Source organism: Megascapheus bottae, chromosome X (genome assembly GCF_031878675.1).
Source record: "Megascapheus bottae isolate mThoBot1 chromosome X, mThoBot2.hap1, whole genome shotgun sequence".
In the NCBI taxonomy this organism is placed as follows: Eukaryota; Metazoa; Chordata; class Mammalia; order Rodentia; family Geomyidae; genus Megascapheus; species Megascapheus bottae.
The window spans coordinates 29,119,699-29,137,716 of record NC_143547.1 but is presented as its reverse complement, the minus strand read 5'-3'; the positions used below and the strand labels follow the sequence as shown (position 1 = coordinate 29,137,716).

Here is an 18,018-nt window from a genome sequence, read left to right as displayed (position 1 = left end):
CTTTTATAATGGACACCGCACTATTCATTTTGTAACACTTTTCTGGGACATTGACAATAGAAGTATAATGAGCAGATCATATTTTAGGAAATGCCTGTTCTTTATGGTTTATGAACACTCTTCACAGTCTTCAATGCCCTTTACAGACCTCCCCATGAGCATTACAATAGACTTCATTGTTCACAAAGCATTCATTGCGGATTTTTTTTCAAAGTAGTTCTGCAAATTGAAAGCATTGTGTGGCGTCTATAGCAGTACTGAAGGGAAAAGGGGGTCAAAGGATCAACCTGGATATTGTCTTTCTTTCTGAGATCTGAGCACTGATGAATGTTCCCCCCCACCCTCTATTTTCCTCTCTAGGGCGAAATACTTCAAAGGAAAGAAGATCCATGGAGAAACTGACATTAAAGTAGAACAGGTAAATTGGAGCAAGTGGACTTTGGAGCTTAATTCTCTAGGCTGCAAACTGATTGATCATTTTCCTATGATATGGGTGACTCATCAATTTTCTCATTTCCAGGCTGAATTCTCTGATCTTAATCTCGTGGCTCATGCCAATGGTGGATTCTCTGTGGATATGGAAGTGCTAAGGAATGGGGTCAAGGTTGTGCGGTGAGTATTAAAAGGGTATCCTTTTTTTGGAGGGGGTACTGGTTATGGAGCTTGAATTCAGGACCTGGATGCTGACCCTGAGCAATTTTTGCTTAAGGCTAGTGCTCTACCATTTGAGCCACAGCTCCACTTTTGGCTTTTTGCTCATTAGTTGGAGATAAGAGTTTCATGGACTTTCCTGCCCCAGCTGGTTTCAAAGCACATTCATCAGATTTCATCTTCCTGAGTAATTAGGATTTCAAGTATGAGCTACCAGTGTCCGGCTTAAAATGAGTATGGTGGGGGGCGCTTGTGTGCCTAAAACTAGTTCCCAAACTTGAACTCAGGTCCTGGGTGTGGTCCCTGAGCGTTTTCTCCTCAAGTCTAGAACTCTACCACTTGAGCCACAGCCAGCTTTTCTATGAATGTGGTACAAGGGAATCGAATCTGGGTCTTTGTGCATGTTAGGCCAGCACTCTACCACTAGACCAAACTCCTGGCATCTAAAAATTAATTTTGAAAAAGGGTATGCTAGTGTGATAGGAGAAGCACAAGGATCCCTTAGAGCTTCTTCAAATGAGAACTTAGCACAGAACATAATGAGAAACTTTTCTTCTGAAGAGCCAAGTATCCCAGCAGGCTACAAGGCAAACTTTTCAATTATTCATTCAACATTTCTCACACATCTGCTGCAGCACATGAAATCCAACATGTATTTATTGAGCACTTACTGTGCACAAAGAACAAAGTAGTGAATTAAACAGACCAAAGAAAAGACAAAAGACAAAAAAAAATAAAAAAGACCTTCAGGGACTGGGAGTTTGCCCGAGTGGTAGAGTGCACAAAGACCATCAGAAGTGGTGCTGTGGCTCAAGTGGTAGAGCTCTAGCCTTGAGAAAGCCCAAGGAGAATGCTTAGACCCTGAGTTCAAGCCCCAGGACTGGCAAAAAAAAGTACTGAGAAGATATCAGAGCAATAGGGAAGATATAATGGTTGGTGAATGCTGGCTGGGTGTAGAGTTTGGATAGGGTATCCTGCTAGCATGAGAGGCAGATGAGAAACGACCGGCAGGAGGAGGAATGATCCACACAGACACCTAAGGGGATAAATTTAGGACAGAGAAACAGCTCCCGTAGAGAAACTGAGGCCAGAATCTGTTCCAGGCAGCTTACTTTTGAGGCCAGCTGGTCGTCTAAGTGACTGTGCCCAAGGAGGTGGCAGAGATGAATAGGTAACTACACACTGACCTTGGCAAAGAGGAAGGCAGCCAGGAAAGGCTGCAAAGCTATCAGCAGATGGAGAAAGGATAGAAATGATGCTCTGGGCAGAAGTAGCCCATGTATGTGTGCATAGGAAAGAAACTGCTGAGAGCTGGGCCATGCCATATTAGCAGACATGGACACTGAGACCCACATGGGGGAACTGTGAAGACTGAGAAACTCAGTCCACGTGTGGTAAGGAGCTTCTGGTTGGACACTATTTGTCCATTACTTCCTCCCCTCCCTCCACTCAGGTCTTTGAAACCAGACTTTGTGCTGATCCGCCAACATGCCTTCAGCATGGCACGCAATGGAGACTACCGCAGCTTGGTTATCGGACTGCAGTATGCTGGAATCCCCAGTGTCAACTCTTTGCATTCTGTCTACAACTTCTGTGACAAGCCTTGGGTGGTAAGAGACAGAAATGGCTTATTTATGCATGTGGGAGCCTGGAATCACTAAGTGACTTTTACGGACTGAGGATGTTGAGAAGTGCTTTCGATTACTATAATGTATAACCTAACATAATTGACTTAGACAGAGGAAGTGTTTATCTTGTCTCACAGTTTTAGAAGTTTAAATCCATGATAAAGTAGCGCTGTTGTTTTGAGTCTGTAGTGAGATAGGGCGTTATGGCAGAGGGTATGAAAAAGCTAAGCCACTCCCATCGTGGCCTACAAGTGAAAGAGAGATGAGTCCCACAGTTTTCTTCATAGGTATTCCCCCAGTGACTTGAAAATTTCCTACCTCTTCATCTTTCCACCATTTCCAACGATATCACTCTCAGGAGCAAGCCTTTTAACACGTGGGGCCTTAGGGGATATGTCAGATCTACAATGCAGCACCTGGAATCTCTTCTGCTTGAGAATGTCTTCAGGTGTAGAATTCACTGACATATGTCTCCTGATTCTCATAGTTTGCCCAAATGGTTCGACTGCACAAGAAACTTGGAACAGAGGAATTCCCTCTGATTGATCAGACCTTCTATCCCAACCACAAAGAGATGGTAAGTCTGGGGAAGGAGTCAGGATTCATACAATATGGTCATTGGGCATTCTGTATTATCAATGAGAATAATAGCCATGTGCCTAGGAAGGTCCCATACTGCCATGGATAGGGTCTATTAGGACAGAGCAAGTGTCACTTATCCAAAATGCTAGCAACCACTTGTAGATTTGTGTTTTTTTTAAAAAAAGATTTTAATGTATTTACATATTCATAATGAAATGTTTTAGAATGAGAGCCAAGTCTAAACACAAAATTTATGTTTCCTATGGTGCCTATATATATAGACCAAAATTAGTTATTGTTGCTGTTTGGTTTTCTTTGATGCCAGTACAATGGCTTGAACTCAGTGCCTGAGAACTGTCTTTGAGCTTTCTGTTGTTGTTGTTCTTCAAGGCTAGTGCTCTACCACTTGAACCAAAACTCCACTTCTGACTTTTTGGCGGTTAGATGGAGATAAGAGCCTCACGAACGTTCTGCCCAGGGTTGCTTTGAACTGTGATCCTTAGATCTTAGCCTCCTGAATACTAAGATTACAGGCTGTGGCTCAAGTGATAGAGCTCTAGCCTTGAAAAAGCCCAAGGACAGTGCTCAGGCTCTGAGTTCAAGCCCCAAGACTGACCAAAAAAAAAAAAGGAACATTCAACCTGTACTATGAATTAGTGACTATAAGTGTGAATTAAAACATCAATCCCAATACTTGTCAAATCTTGTCAATATTAAAACAAATTTCGAGGGCTGGCAGAGTGTGCACAAAGCCCTGGGTTCAATTCTTCAGTAGCAAAGACACAGAAAAAGCTGAAAGGACAGTGCCAAGGCCCTGAGTTCAAGCCCCAGGGCTGGCAAAAATAACAATTTCAAGTATATATCAACACAACAAATACCTTCTATGTATCAAGTCATTGTTACAAACATAAAGTATTTCTCCTGATAAAATATTTTCCTTTTTGGCAGTGCTGAGGTTTCGCCTCATGAACTCACACTCTTCTTGGCTTCTTGTTGGTTATTGTGGAGATAGAATTGTGCAAGATCTGGGATGGTTTTGAACCACAGTCCTCCTGATCTCAACTCCTGAGTAGCTAGAATTATAGACATGAGCTATAAGCACCTAGCTCTAATAGAAATTCTACCCAAATTTCAAATCAATATTGCCAATAAGAACTGTAGCAGTTATAAATGATAATGATCAGAAACAAAAATTGAATCATTGGTTACTATTTTCATAAAGTGTAGTTACTAATATCATAAATAATCATGAATATTATAAATTATTCATGTGAATTAAGAGTATCAGTTTTATGACTAAATTATAATTCTGACTGGAAAACAAATAATCATCATCAAAGGGCCGGGAGTTTGGCCTAGTGGTAGAGTGCTTGCCTAGCATGCACGAAGACCCGGGTTCGATTCCTCGGTACCACATACATAGAAAAAAAAGCCTGAAATGGTACTGAGGCTCAAGTGGTAGAGCTCTAGCCTTGAGAAAGTCCAAGGATAGTGCTTAAGCCTTGAGCTGAAGCCCAGGACTAGCAAAAAAAAAAAGCAAAAACAAATAATCATCAAAGATTAGCCATTATTACAAATTATGACTATTGCAAATTTTGCTCTCATAATAATTGTACCTCTTTTTAAATACACTAAAAAGATGAATTATTTCTAATATTAAATGTAATAAATAATATAATTTATTCCTAGAGTTACAAATTAGGTTTATTCATATAAATGAATTCACAACTTAGGTTGTGAATTGGTCTATAATTACTAAGGGAAATATCTGGATGTTAATGGTTGACACCTGTAATTCTAGCTACTCAGGAGGCTGAGATCTGAGGATGGCGGTTCAAAGCCAGCCTGGGCACTAAAGACTGTGAGACTCTTATCTCCAGTTAATCATTAGGAAAGCGGAAGTGGGACTGTGGCTCTAAGAGTAGGGCGATAGCTTGAGCTGAAGAGCTCAGGGATAGTGCCCAGGCCCAGAGTTCAAGCCCCATGACAGACAAAAAAAAATCAATGAGATTCTTATCTCCAATCAGCCAGCAAAGATTTAAGTTCACTAAGGAAATTCAATTTGTCTGCCATTATTATTATTGCACATGCTTGGTAAGACAGGATAGCAGCCAAGAGTGGAATGTAGGTCCTATAATGAGAATAGTGAAAGGAAATCTTAGCTCCATAACTTAGCAAGTACTTAATGTGTAAGAAGTTATTTTAATCTCCCTTGCCTAAGTTTACCCATCTGCAAACTGTAGGTTTGATGTGATAATTAAATTTCTTACTGAATGTAAAGTGGTTAAAATAGTGTTCCTGGCCTATCTTCACCACTACCTCAGCGTTGACAAAGTTCTACTGTTCCTACTTGATTGGTTTCTATCATGACAGCACATTGGACTTTCTGAAATGTTTTCTGCTATGTTTATTTAAATGATTGTGTGGCTGTTGTTTCTTATTCTGTAACTGTAGTGTATTCTATTAATTAAATATAATTACATATTTCATTAATTGATTTTCATGAGTCAATAGGTTCATAAATGTGTTTATAATATATATGGGTATAGACTTTTGCATTCCTATGTTAAATCTCCCATGATCGTGGTGTAAATTCTTCTTGTGTGTTTCAGAATTTTGTTGAAGGTTAAATAGTAAATTTCTTTCATAATGACATCTTTAGTTTTGATATCAGGGTAATATTGTCCCTTCAGAAAGAATTGGAGGGGGACTGGGAGTTTGGCCTAGTGGTAGAGTGCTTGCCTAGCATGCACGAAGACCTTAGAACCACATACATAGAAAAAAAAAAGTTGGAAGTGGTGCTGTGGCTCAAGTGGTAGAGCTCTGGCCTTGAGAAAGCCCAAGGACAATTCTCAGGCCCTGAGTTCAAGGACTGGCAGAAAGGAAGAAAAGAAAGAAAGAAAGAAAGAAAGAAAGAAAGAAAGAAAGAAAGAAAGAAAGAAAGAAAGAAAGACAGACAGACAGACAGACAGGAAGGAAGGAAGGAAGGAAGGAAGGAAGGAAGGAAGGAAGGAAGGAAAGAAAGAAAGAAAGAAAGAAAGAAAGAAAGAAAGAAAGAAAGAGAAAAGAAAAGAAAGAATTGGGCATTATTCCTTCCACTTGTATTTTTGGGAAAATTGATGTTTTCTTTTCAACATTTGGTCGAATTTAACAGTGAAGGTATCTAGTACTGGGTATTTCTTCATAGGAAAATTTTAAGATTCTAATCTATCCAGGAGCTGGTAGCTCATACTTTATTTATATTTTTATTTTTATTGTAATGTATAGGGGGGTTGCAGTTAATTTTGCAAGATAGTAGGTACATTACTTCTCACACATTGATACCCCTTCTCATGTTTTTGTCCCCATTTCCCTCCCCATATTTTTTTTTCTTTTAGTCAGTCATGGGGCTTGAACTTTGGGCCTGGACAATGTCCCTAAGCTCTTCAGCTCAAAGATACCGCACTACCCCTTGAGCCACAGTGCCATTTCCAGTTTTCTGATGGTAAATTGGAGATAAGAGTTTCACAGATTTTAGTGCCAGAGCTCACTTTGAACCTTGATCCTCAGATCTCAGCCTCGTGAGTAGCTAGGATTATAGGTGTGAGCCACCAGAACTGGCTCGGTAACTCATTCTTCTAACCCTAGTTACTCAAAAGGCATAATTCAAAGCCAGGCTAAGCAGTCCAATCTGAGACTCTTATCTCTAATTGACCAGCACAGTTTAAGTGGAAGAGTGCCAACCTTGAGTGAAAAAGCATAGCAAGAGCATGGGGCCTTACGTTGAAGCCCAAGTCCGTGTGCATGTGCACACACACACACACACACAGACACACACACTGATTCTAATCTAGTCTCTTGGCTTATTATAAGTATGTTGACGCCTGTAATCCTAGCTACTCAGGAGAATCTGAGGATTATAGTTTGAAGCTAGCTCAGGCTTCCAAGATTCTTATCTCCAATAAACTATTAAGAAGCTGGAAATGGTGCTGTAGCTCAGATGGTAAAGCTCTAGCCTTTAACACAAAGAGGCTAAGGGCAGCTTTAAGGTTTGGTGGTACTGGGGTTTGAACTAAGGGTCATGTTTTGCTATGGTCATGTTCTATTTGAGCTGTAACTCCAGCCCATTTCATTTCCTTGTCTTTTTTTTCTTGTATTCTTTATTTCCACACAAAACACATTTATTTCTCACAGTTCAGGTCACTAATAAGTGAGAGATCAGAGTGCCAGCATGGTTGGATTGTGGTGAGGTCTCCACTCAGCCTAAAAAGAACTGTCTTATAATTATACTCTCATTCAGAGAGAGGGGGGGGAGAGAGAGACAGTGAGAGAGAGAGAGACAGAGAGAGAGAGAGAGAGAGACAGAGACAGAGAGACAGAGGCACAGAGAGACAGAGGCACAGAGACACAGACAGAGAAACGATGATACTAGACTTTTGTTTTCTTGATTATAGCCTCTCTCATTAGGATAAGATGGAATCTCAATGTAGTTTTTTATTGGTATTTTTGTGCCGGGCCTGGAGCTTTAACTCAGGGCCTGAGAGCCTTCCCTGAGCTTTTATGTTCTACCACTAAAGCCACAGCTCCACTTCCAGGTTTTTTGGTAGTTAATTTGAAATAAGAGTATCATGGAGGGCTGGGAATGTGGCCTAGTGGTAGAGTGCTTGCCTAGTATTCATGAAGCCCTGGGTTCAATTCCTTGGTACCACATACATAGAAAAAACTGGAAGTGGTGCTGAGGCTCAAGTGGTAGAGCTCTAGCCTTGAGAAAGTCCAAGGACAGTGCTCAGGTCCTGAGCTCTAGCCCAGGACTGGCAAAAAAAAAAAAAAAGAAGTAATGTATCCACTACATGATGAATGTAATTGTAACCCCTCTATACATTACCCTGAAAGTAAAATACAATGAAGAGAGAAAAAGAAAAAGAAAAAAAGGGGGCAGGGAGTTTGGCCTAGTGGTTAAAATGCTTGCCTAGCATGCATGAAGACCCAGGTTCGATTCCTCGGTACCACATACATAGAAAAAAAAGCTGGAAGTGGTGCTGAGGCTCAAGTGCTAGAGCTCTAGCCTTGAGAAAGTCCAAGGACAGTGCTCAGGCCCTGAGCTCAAGCCCAGGACTGGCAAAAAAAAAAGAAAGAAAGAAAGCCAGGTACGCTGGCTCAGTCCTGTAATCCTAGCTACTCAGGAGGCTGACATCTGAGGATCGTGGTTTAAAGCCAGCCCGGGCACTAAAGTCCGTAAGACTCTTATCTCCAATCAGCCACCAGAAAACCAAAGTGGTGCTGTGGCTCCAGGGGTAGGGTGGTAGCCTTGAGCTGAAGAGCTCAGGGATAGTACCCAGGTCCAGAGTTAGGGCTCAAGACCGACCAAAAAAAAAAAAAGGCTGGAAGTGGTGCTGTTGCTCAAGTGGCAGAGGGCTAGCCTTGATCAAAAGTGTTCAAAGACAATGCCCAGGCCCTGAGTTTAAGCCTCCAGATTGGCAGAAGGAGGAGGAGGAAGAGGAGGAGGAGGAGGAGGAGGAAAGAAGGAAGGTAAGAAAGAAAAGAAAAGGAAAGAAGAGAAGAGAAGAGAAAAGAAAAGAAAAAAGTGTCTCAGACTTTCCTTCCCAGGCTGGCTTGGAGCTTGATTCTCAGATCTCAGCCTCTTATGTGGCTAGGATTTATAGGCCTGAGCCACCAACACTCTGCTAGATTTGTATTTTGATTTGCATCTGCTTTATGGTTTTGTCTTACATTACGTTTATTGGCTTGCATATGTTAGAAGGAACCAACTTAATCATGATGTATGATATTCTTAATGTGCTATTCAATTCAGATTGCAAGTATTTTACTGAGGATTTTACATCTATGTTCATATAAGAAATTGGTTTATACGTTTCCTTTTTTGTGTGCTCTTACCCAGTTTTAATATCAGAGTACTACTGGTTTCACAGAATGAGCTTGACAGCATAGGATTCCCTACTTATTTCTTGGAGTGGATTGAGAAGCATTGGGTATAATTTAGCAGTGACTCCATCTGGTCCTGTAGTCTTCTTTGGTAGGGGACTCTTTACAGCTGCTTCAAACTTCTTACTTGTTATAGATCTGTTTAAGTGCCTTATTCGCCTGGCTCAATTTTGGTAGATTATATGTCTCTAGAGATTTATCCATTTCATAGCCAGATGCTGGTGGCGCATGCCTGTAATCCTAGCTACTCAGGAGGCTGACGCCTGAGGATTGTGGTTCAAAGTTAGTCCAGGCACTAAAGTCCCTGAGATTCATCTCCAATTTACCTCCAAAAAAAACAGAATGGATGCTATGCCTCAGGTCGTAGAGCACTAGCCTTGAGCTGAAAAGCTCAGGGACAGCACCCAGGCCCAGAATTCAAGCCCTGCGACCAACTGAAAAAAAGAAAGAAAGAAAGAAAGAAATTCATCCATTTTTTTCTAGATTTTTCCAATTTGTTGAATTATATCTTCAAGCTTCCCTAATTATGCTTTGAAATTCATATCTGTCAGCATATCCCCCGTTTATCTCTACTTTTATTATTTATCTCTTGCTTTTGGTTTAACTAATAATTGGTCTTTATTATTCTTGTTTTTCAGTTGTGGGACTTGAACTCTGGGCTTGGGCGTTGTCTCTGAGCTCTTCACCTCAAGGCTACTGCCCTACCCCTTGAGCCATAGTGCCACTTCTGGTTTTCTGGTGATTAATTGGGCTGGCTTTGAACCACCATCCTCAGATCTCAGGCACCTGAGTAGCTAGGATTACAGGCGTGAGCCACCTCGCCCGGCTTCCTCCACAGATTCTTAGATTTGATCTTACCACATCACTGAATTTTTGAAAATTGTGATCATGCTTGTTTTTTCTTAATTGCTAATATAATATTTCCTTAATTTATAGTTATTCAGTATATTATTTTATTCCTTGCATCTCTACTCTTCAATACATTTTAGTGGATACCCCTACGCTTGCTCAGTAGTTACTTGCAGAGGTACAAACTGGGGTCTAGTGGAGCTAGTGGGAACCTGATTAGCTCAATGTCCCTTGAAAGCCAACAGCGGCTCTTTTACACAATGAAGCTTCTAAAATGGATGTAGTTATTTTTCTTTTTAGTGGTTTATTTTCTCCTCTCTGATCCCTCAAGATAGTACTGCTTACTGAAAAAGTCAACCAAATACAATTGGAAAAGATAATCATCACAGAATGGGGCAAATTATAACTTAGATACCCAAAAAGTATGAAAAAGTGCCCCGGCCCGCGGGGTTCAGTCAACTGAGACCCGAGAGGGAACCATACCTAAATGAGTGGGACAGACAAACACAAAGAATGAGACCAAGACAGTGTTCTGATCAAGGTCTGTTTATTGAAAGTTAGAGGGGGTTTATATAGGGCTCGAAAGCAGGGGCTAGGTTCAGTAGAAAAAATTTTCCTCAGCATGAGTCTGTGGGAACAGGACATAGGCAATTTGGTCACTAAGATAACGGATCTGTGAGAAAGATAGCAGGTCTGTGAGAAAGATAGCAGGTCTGTGAGAAAGATAGCAGTCCAGATGTTTCTTAACACAGATCAAAGCAACTTAAAGCATTCCTAAGCCTATCATATTAAAGTCCTAGGCAACAAGTTAAGAGACCCAGAGGCAGTCTCCAACAAATCCCCCTTTTTGTTTTTATAAATGAACGCATATGGCAACATTGGTAATCATAGACATTAATCTGAGAGGGGAGACAGAGGCACTGATCCTTCATGCACTTTGGAGGTGGAACAAGGGGAGCGAACTGTTGGTTGGCAGTCCTGTCCCTTACTTAAAGCCTCGGGTGTCGTTTTGAGAAGGAGGGGGTTGTCAGGGGAAACGGTCCCGTATTCACAAGGCCGTGTCCCATGATGACGCGACACCAACCCCTATGCTATCGTGCGTATCTCTCAAGGGGTCCCACATGCTAGCTTTACTAGCCCCTTTGCACTAGCAGTGCACCTCTTAAGCAGATGCCTTCACCCAGAGGGTGTGCGCTATGTGGGACTAAGGCGCAGTCTCCATAGGAGAGCCATATGGCACATCCAGGTCTTCGAGAGCCAATTGATGATAATGGATTTGTATGGGTTTTGCCATAAGGGTATCTACCTGCTGCTTAATAAATGAAACAAGCCTATTAACAATACATGGTCCAATCATAGCAATTAGTAATAGAGCAAGCAAGGGTCCTAGCAGGGGCAAGAGATAAGGTAAGAGTCCATTGAATCCGCTCCAGAGGGGGTTATCAGCCAGCTCTTTTCGCCCTCTTTCCAAATCTTCCTGAAGGTTTTTGATTTTGTCCCGGACGATGCCAAAATTGTTTGCATAGAAGCAACATCATTCCTGTAGAGCCAAAAAATACCTCCCTTTTCTCCAGTTAACAGATCTAGCCCTCTCCTGTTCTGAAGTACAACCTCTGCCAAGGAATCTAGCTGGTCCTGTAAATCTCGGACAATACTGGATAATGATTGTACATCTCCAATTCCTGTCACCAAGAGTTTTTCCAGTCCTCTCAGGAAACAGTTGTATGGTGGTGGTGGAATCAGGCAGGGCAGAATATATGGCAGCAGCTTCATCTCTCAGGGACTCCAATGGAATGTCACACCTCCTGCTGGATTGCCTGCAAATTTCTGCACAAACTGGTTAAAGAAGCTTAACCTAAGGCCTGACTTCGGTGAATTCTCCCAATGATTCCCTGGTCCCTTTATCTAAAGGGGATTGATGGCTGGAGATTCAGCTTCTGTAACTTCTTCAAGCTGACTCAGGGGCGTTGTCTCTGTACTTGACCAGGGACCTTAAAAGGTTTAGTCTATTTTACCAAGGGGTTGCCAGGATTAGCTGTCAGGAACAATGATTTGTTCTGAACTAGAGATCCTATTCAACATTTAACAACTGCACAAACCTTCTTTGGCTACAATAGTTTAGCCTACTTAGCATCCATTTGCAAAGGCATTTTCTTGATTGTCTGGGGAACTTAATCCCTGCGACTCTAACTATGCTTCAGTTGCCAGATCTAAACAGATAGTAGGGACACAAGCCCCAGATCCACAAACTTTCCTGAATTTGTGGCTGGTGTCAAATCAAATTTCACTTAGTCAGAACTTTAAACTACTACTATCACAGATGATTGACAAGTTCCTGCCCAGTTATGAAAGGCACGGGCATTAGTAAGGCATGCTTACAAACTATTCTATGACCTCCCGACTCTGATTAATATTGAATGGCTAAGCACAAGTGACTCTAGGATCTGACACCATCTCTGCCATCCAAGCAGCGGCTTACTGCATTATTGCTTTTTGTCCCAGTGGTGTCTCTCCACACAGGGAAGAACATCCCATTGGCACTTCACTCTGTTGGTTGCTGGACTTGAACTCAGGGTCTGGGTGCTGTCCCTCAACTCTCCAGCTCAAGGCCAGCACTCTGCCACTTTGAGCTCCAAAGCAACTCTGCCTCAGCATTCTGCTGGCAGATTAGACACCACAGTCTCACAGGGACCTTGCTTTGCCCGGGCTGGCTGGAAATTGCTATAAGGAGACTTTATAAGAGCAGGCTAAATAGCAATTAAGCAATCATTTTGGTAGTCCTAATTTTCCTTTTTTCTCTTTCTTGAAACAAACATTTAGGACAACTTCACTTTCAAACTTTGTTCAGAAACCCTTTTCTAATGTTCTTTAAAACTTTTACAGATATTTGCTTAAACATTTAACACTTTAGTCTTTATTTGCATTTGAAAAACCTTCAAGGGCTCAAGGAACTTCCTTTTGTCTCCAGGCCCCCTAGGGCTCAAGGCACTCCCCTTGCCTTAGAAGAGGCTTTTTGTTTTTTCCTGCAGTTTAGATTACTGCCTAGAACTCCTACAACAGTTTAAACTCAAATAATACTTTTTCCCTAATGCAAGAACTACGGACATCAGTGTACCAAAAGTCTAAGTCTGGACTTAGTTTCCTTCCTTTGTTTTTTTTTAAATACACCCAATTGCATAGAGATAAACCTTTAAACATTCCTTTAAAATACTAATCACATTATCCACATTTTACCATCAGATTTCTAGTGTCAGTCTGCAAGAAAAGACAGACAGGCAAAATTTTTGACATTAATAAACAAATTTACATTTAAATCTCTAATACATGTCTCCAAACTTTAACTTAAGGTAATAAATCCCAAATTCCCTAATACCTATGTGCTAAACAGGATACAATGTTTGCAATGTAAACAGCTGTATCCATTGCAATACCAGATTTTTAAAATGCAGATTTCAGGATCTTTAGAAAAATACTTTTTACCAGATTCTCTTTAAAACAATGCACCTTTGAGACATAGGAAACATTTAAACCTAATACTTGAAGTTTAAACTTAAATTTACCCAATTGCTTTTGTTTCAAGTATAAATTTATCCATTGTTAACATAGCATGCTGACAATTTAACCTTGAACATATTCATTCACACTCATTCACACACACATTCATACTCAAAGATCTTAAAGCGCGCAAAATTAATATCGGGCGAACATTTTTCCGGAAGTTTTAGTGACAAGAGATTTTTTTTGCTAATCTTATTCTTGTGGGTGACAACCAAGTTTTAAAACAAAGGTTTTTAATGAAGCGACTAGCTGAAATTTATTTTTTCAGAGCTAGTTCCTGATATTAGACATATTACCATAATACCTTTTACAGATGAAAGTTGGGTGGGAGTCTTAAAAACTTAGGAGAACTAAGACTGAAGTTTGTGTCCTGCCACCAACTGTCTCCACACTGTCACTTCAGCAGGTTGTAGGAAAAAGGAAGCTAGAGGAAGCCTGCAGGAAGCCTACAGCTGCTTTGTCTGGCCTCTGCTCACCTGAACTGCAGCCGATTGGGAGGGGCCATACCAGGCCCGAGTGGGGCCAAAACTTTTACTTCCCAGAAACATTCAAATAGATAACAAGGATGTGTGCTTGAGTACACACAGAAAAAACATAAGGATCCATATTTAAAACTGGTACCAATTTTAAAGACAAAACCGGACAAGGAAAAATATATAACACGAACAAGACAGAGAAGCAGAGACTTTTAAGTAACTCCTAAACTTTTGATGGCATGCTGGGCCTTAAGCTATCAGAGTGACGGAAAGAGATTTCCATTCCCTGGTAGCTGGCAGACGGAGGCCATCCTAACCTACCTACAAAAGGCTCTGAAACAAAATCAGACATTGACATATAACAAGAAAATTGGACTTAATCAGATACACTTAACACAAAAACATGAATTTTGATGAATGCTTTCACTAAACAGCTGTTTTTAGATTTAGACATGTCTTGCTGGTGGGACTCTCAGGCATGCCCTGTTATCCACAAGAAACTCAGAAGGGGGGTCAAGGCGTCCCTTGACCACCCAGGCCTTAGAGACCTTGCTGTGTCCAGCCTTCTTTTCTCTGTTTTAGGACTACAGTGCACTTTCTTAAAAACAAAACAAAACAAAACAAAACACAGACATACAGGGGGTCGGCCGATTTCTACTTACCTCCAGAGGCCTTTGCTTTTCACCTGGGCATCTTTTACAAAAAAGGTTGTTAAAGGAAAACCACTGTTTCTAGAGAAAGGCAATCTTTTATCTCAATAGCATAAATATACAAATTATTAGGAGTTGGTGAAAGACTTGGGAGCCCTGGTTGGGTGGTTCCCATGAAGAAACCTGTATTTGAAACTTGTATCTGCCTGATCCTTATTAATTTCAGTAGCCCCAATTGTTTTTCCGGCCAATAGGCCACTGCTCCCCATGCGATTAGGCTGTGGCCCCTAGAATTTGGGGAGCAGTTCTATGCCATTTTTTTTCATAACTAATGCAGTCATCATAGAATGTCACAACATCTGTATCTTGTCTCTCCCTAGAAATTATAGGGCAGGTTCTCTTTAAGAGCAGCGGCTGAATGGCTCTGGCCAGAACAGGGGGCATGCCAATTGCTAAGATGCTGCTAGGCCAGCTACACCCAGGAGCTGGGCCTGCAGCAGTTTCTAGGCCAGAGGCCTTTGCTTTTCTTTTCCAAGCCCTTGGCTGGGAAGAATTCCTTGACTAAGCATTTGCTGTGTTACAATCTCATTTGGCCTGCACATAAAAAGCTTCATTTGAGAGAGAATAGCCCTCCCCCATACGTTAACTGGGATATTTGGAACTACATAGGGCTGAACTGTGCCTTTACTTCCTTCTTGATCCTCCCATGTTAAAATTTTTGAGCTCTGGAGAGGGTTGGAAGACTGGCCGATTCCTTTTAAATGTGTTAATGAGGGGGTAAGTGGCCAAGTGACTGGCCATTGATTTTGAGCAATAATGGTGGCATCAGCTCCTGTATCCAAAAGTAATAGGTGTCTAGAAGGGGTAATGGCCTGGACCCAATAGGCATCGGAGGAGCCAAAATTAGAGGATTCTCTAGATTTTGAGAAGCTTGGGTTATTAGTATTTAGGGGTAATAAAGCCAATTGAGCGATTTTCTGTCCCGGATAAATAGAGACAGGGCCGTCCTGTGCAGAGGCCATGATTTTTATTTCCCCTGTGTAATCATTATCAATTATGCCAGGTGAAATATTATGTTCCTGAATAACTGAGCTGCCTCTTCCTAAAATAAGGCCAAATACATTTGGCGGCAGGGGCCCAAATACTCTGGTGGATAGGAGCTGGGTTCCTGCATCAGGAGTTAATATTGTATGGGTGGAGGAACAGAAGTCAAGTCCTTTGCTCCCTGCGCTCCCTGGGGTGGCCCGTATGAGGGATGAGACACTGCAGGGGCCACCTGCTGTGGGGGAACAAATCTGACTGCCCTAGAAGTTTGTTGACTGGGGCCCTGAGGCTGGCTCCTCCTGTAGTTTCCCGCCAGCCCAGAAGTTAAAGGTTTTCCTTGAATATCTGTCTTGGAGTGGCACTCGGAAACCCAGTGTCTGCCCTTCTTACACCGTGGACAAAAGGGTGGAATTTGTCCCTGCTGTGGGGAGTTCCCTGGAGCTGAGTTGATAGTTTTGGGCTGGGGGCACTCCCGAGCAAAATGTCCAGTTAAAGCACAGGCGCGTTTTTTTTCTGGGTGTAACTCTTTGAGCGCCGCTCCAATAGCCAGGCCAATATTGCGGGAGGTGGGGTCTACATCTGAGCAGATTTTTATATAATCAAAGAGAGTCTTAATGCGCCCATGAGGCCGTAACGCGGCTTGGCAGGTGGTGTTGGCGTTTTCGGAAGCCAGGTGTTTAATGAAATCACTCTCAGTTTCATCCCTACCAGAAATACGTTCAGCGGCTTCAGTAAGCCTCCCCACAAATTCATTGTAGGGCTCTTGTGGTCCCTGACGAACTTTAGCAATAGAGGAAAAAATAGAGCCGGGGGAAGGTATTGCTTTCCAGGCCTGCAGCGCGGCAAGCTGGGCCTGTACTAACAACCCAGGGGAAAACCTGGCTTGCCGTTCATTGGTGTTATAGGGAGCCTGTCCTAATAATTTTTTAAGCGTCCACTTGGCCTTTTCTGGTTTAAGGACATTGTTCCTTCCTTGCTCTCCACATCTTTCTGTATAATCAGCTTTCCAGGAAAGATATTGACCTCGGCTAAGAACTGCCTTTGCCAGGGTTTCCCAATCATAGATAGTGAGGTATTATGAGCACAAGGTTTCCAACAGAGACAGAGTAAGAGGGGCAGTCGGCCCATAGGAGGAAACAGCGTTCTTTAGTTCTTTAATTTGTTTAAATTTGAAAGGCCGATAATTATTTTGGGCTCTGAGAATTAACCGGGGGCCTCTTCCTCCCTCTTCTTCTGACTCCTCTTCACTCTGATTATCAGAGTGCTCTATTTGATCTCCTTGAGGGGAGTCATTTCCTGACTCCCCTTCACTCCAGGATTTCTGCCTCCTTGTTTTGGTTGTCACCGCCCTGGGGTAATTTTAATCTGAGAGGGAGTGACTGGAAAGACAAGTAAGGGAGGGGCCTGCTGTTTTACCTGAGACTTGTGTGGATTCTTTAAGGGTCTAACTTTTAACTCGGAGGAGATGTCCAAATCAAGCTGATGCAAGGCCTGCAATGTTAGCCTGCTGTAAGCTTGCGGGGGGAGGAGGGGTCAGAGTCTCCTCGCAGAATATCATTGAGGGGCAAAAAGATATTATTAGGCAATTTTAAATAAGGCCTGAGCCATTGAATATCTAAGGGTATGGAGGCAGTCAACACTACTTTGACTTTATCAGGAGCTATTTGCAAGCCAAGGTTAAGAAAGGCCTTAGAAAGTAGATCTGGCCTGTCTTGAGCTGCCAACAAAATATCATCAGGGTGTAGGGGAATTGTAAACAAGCAATCTTTAAGATCAATGATCATTTTATCTACATAAAAACAATTCCTTGTCAAACACATTTGGTAAAGGCTATTTACAGTGTACATGGCCAAGCATGCACTATTTATAGTTTCAAGCAGAAAATGTTCCTTATTTGACCACAATTGCAATAATTACATGAAAATTCTTATAAAAACATGAATCTTCTTAATCATTTAAACAGTCCCCTACTCTTTGCCATTTAACCTCATTAATCGTTCCCTCTTTGAGGAACCAAGGACATAATTCTTCGAAAAATGCCTTTGAATCTTTCTTTTTAACCCAAGTTCCTTGTGTTTTGAGTGAAGCCTTTAAGCCTTGAACAAACAACTCTTGCTTACTAAGTTTCTGTCCCAATTCGTCGAATGTCTCCTACCTTGGCAGTGGACGCAGGCGGGTACTCCTCGTCCTCTGAATTTGGGGTGGCTTGGACTGCGCAGTCCTTCTTCGGTGGCGACGGCTTTAGGCGCTGTTCCCGTGCCTCGAGCCCCACGTTGGGCGCCAATCTGCCCCGGCCCGCGGGGTTCAGTCAACTGAGACCCGAGAGGGAACCATACCTAAATGAGTGGGACAGACAAACACAAAGAATGAGACCAAGACAGTGTTCTGATCAAGGTCTGTTTATTGAAAGTTAGAGGGGGTTTATATAGGGCTCGAAAGCAGGGGCTAGGTTCAGTAGAAAAAATTTTCCTCAGCATGAGTCTGTGGGAACAGGACATAGGCAATTTGGTCACTAAGATAACGGATCTGTGAGAAAGATAGCAGGTCTGTGAGAAAGATAGCAGGTCTGTGAGAAAGATAGCAGTCCAGATGTTTCTTAACACAGATCAAAGCAACTTAAAGCATTCCTAAGCCTATCATATTAAAGTCCTAGGCAAC

General features: G+C 42.0%; 1 protein-coding gene across 2 annotated transcripts in view; it reads left to right on the top strand.

The window, feature by feature from the left end:
• Syn1 (synapsin I) overlaps nt 1-18,018 on the top strand; it is a 70,041-nt gene that overhangs the window by 11,534 nt on the left and 40,489 nt on the right. For both annotated transcript variants that reach the window (XM_090326132.1, XM_090326131.1), the window contains exons 2-5: nt 361-418; nt 521-612; nt 2,105-2,261; nt 2,767-2,856. In XM_090326132.1, coding sequence (XP_090182258.1) covers nt 361-418; nt 521-612; nt 2,105-2,261; nt 2,767-2,856 — 397 coding nt within the window. The remainder of the gene's footprint in view (nt 1-360; nt 419-520; nt 613-2,104; nt 2,262-2,766; nt 2,857-18,018) is intronic.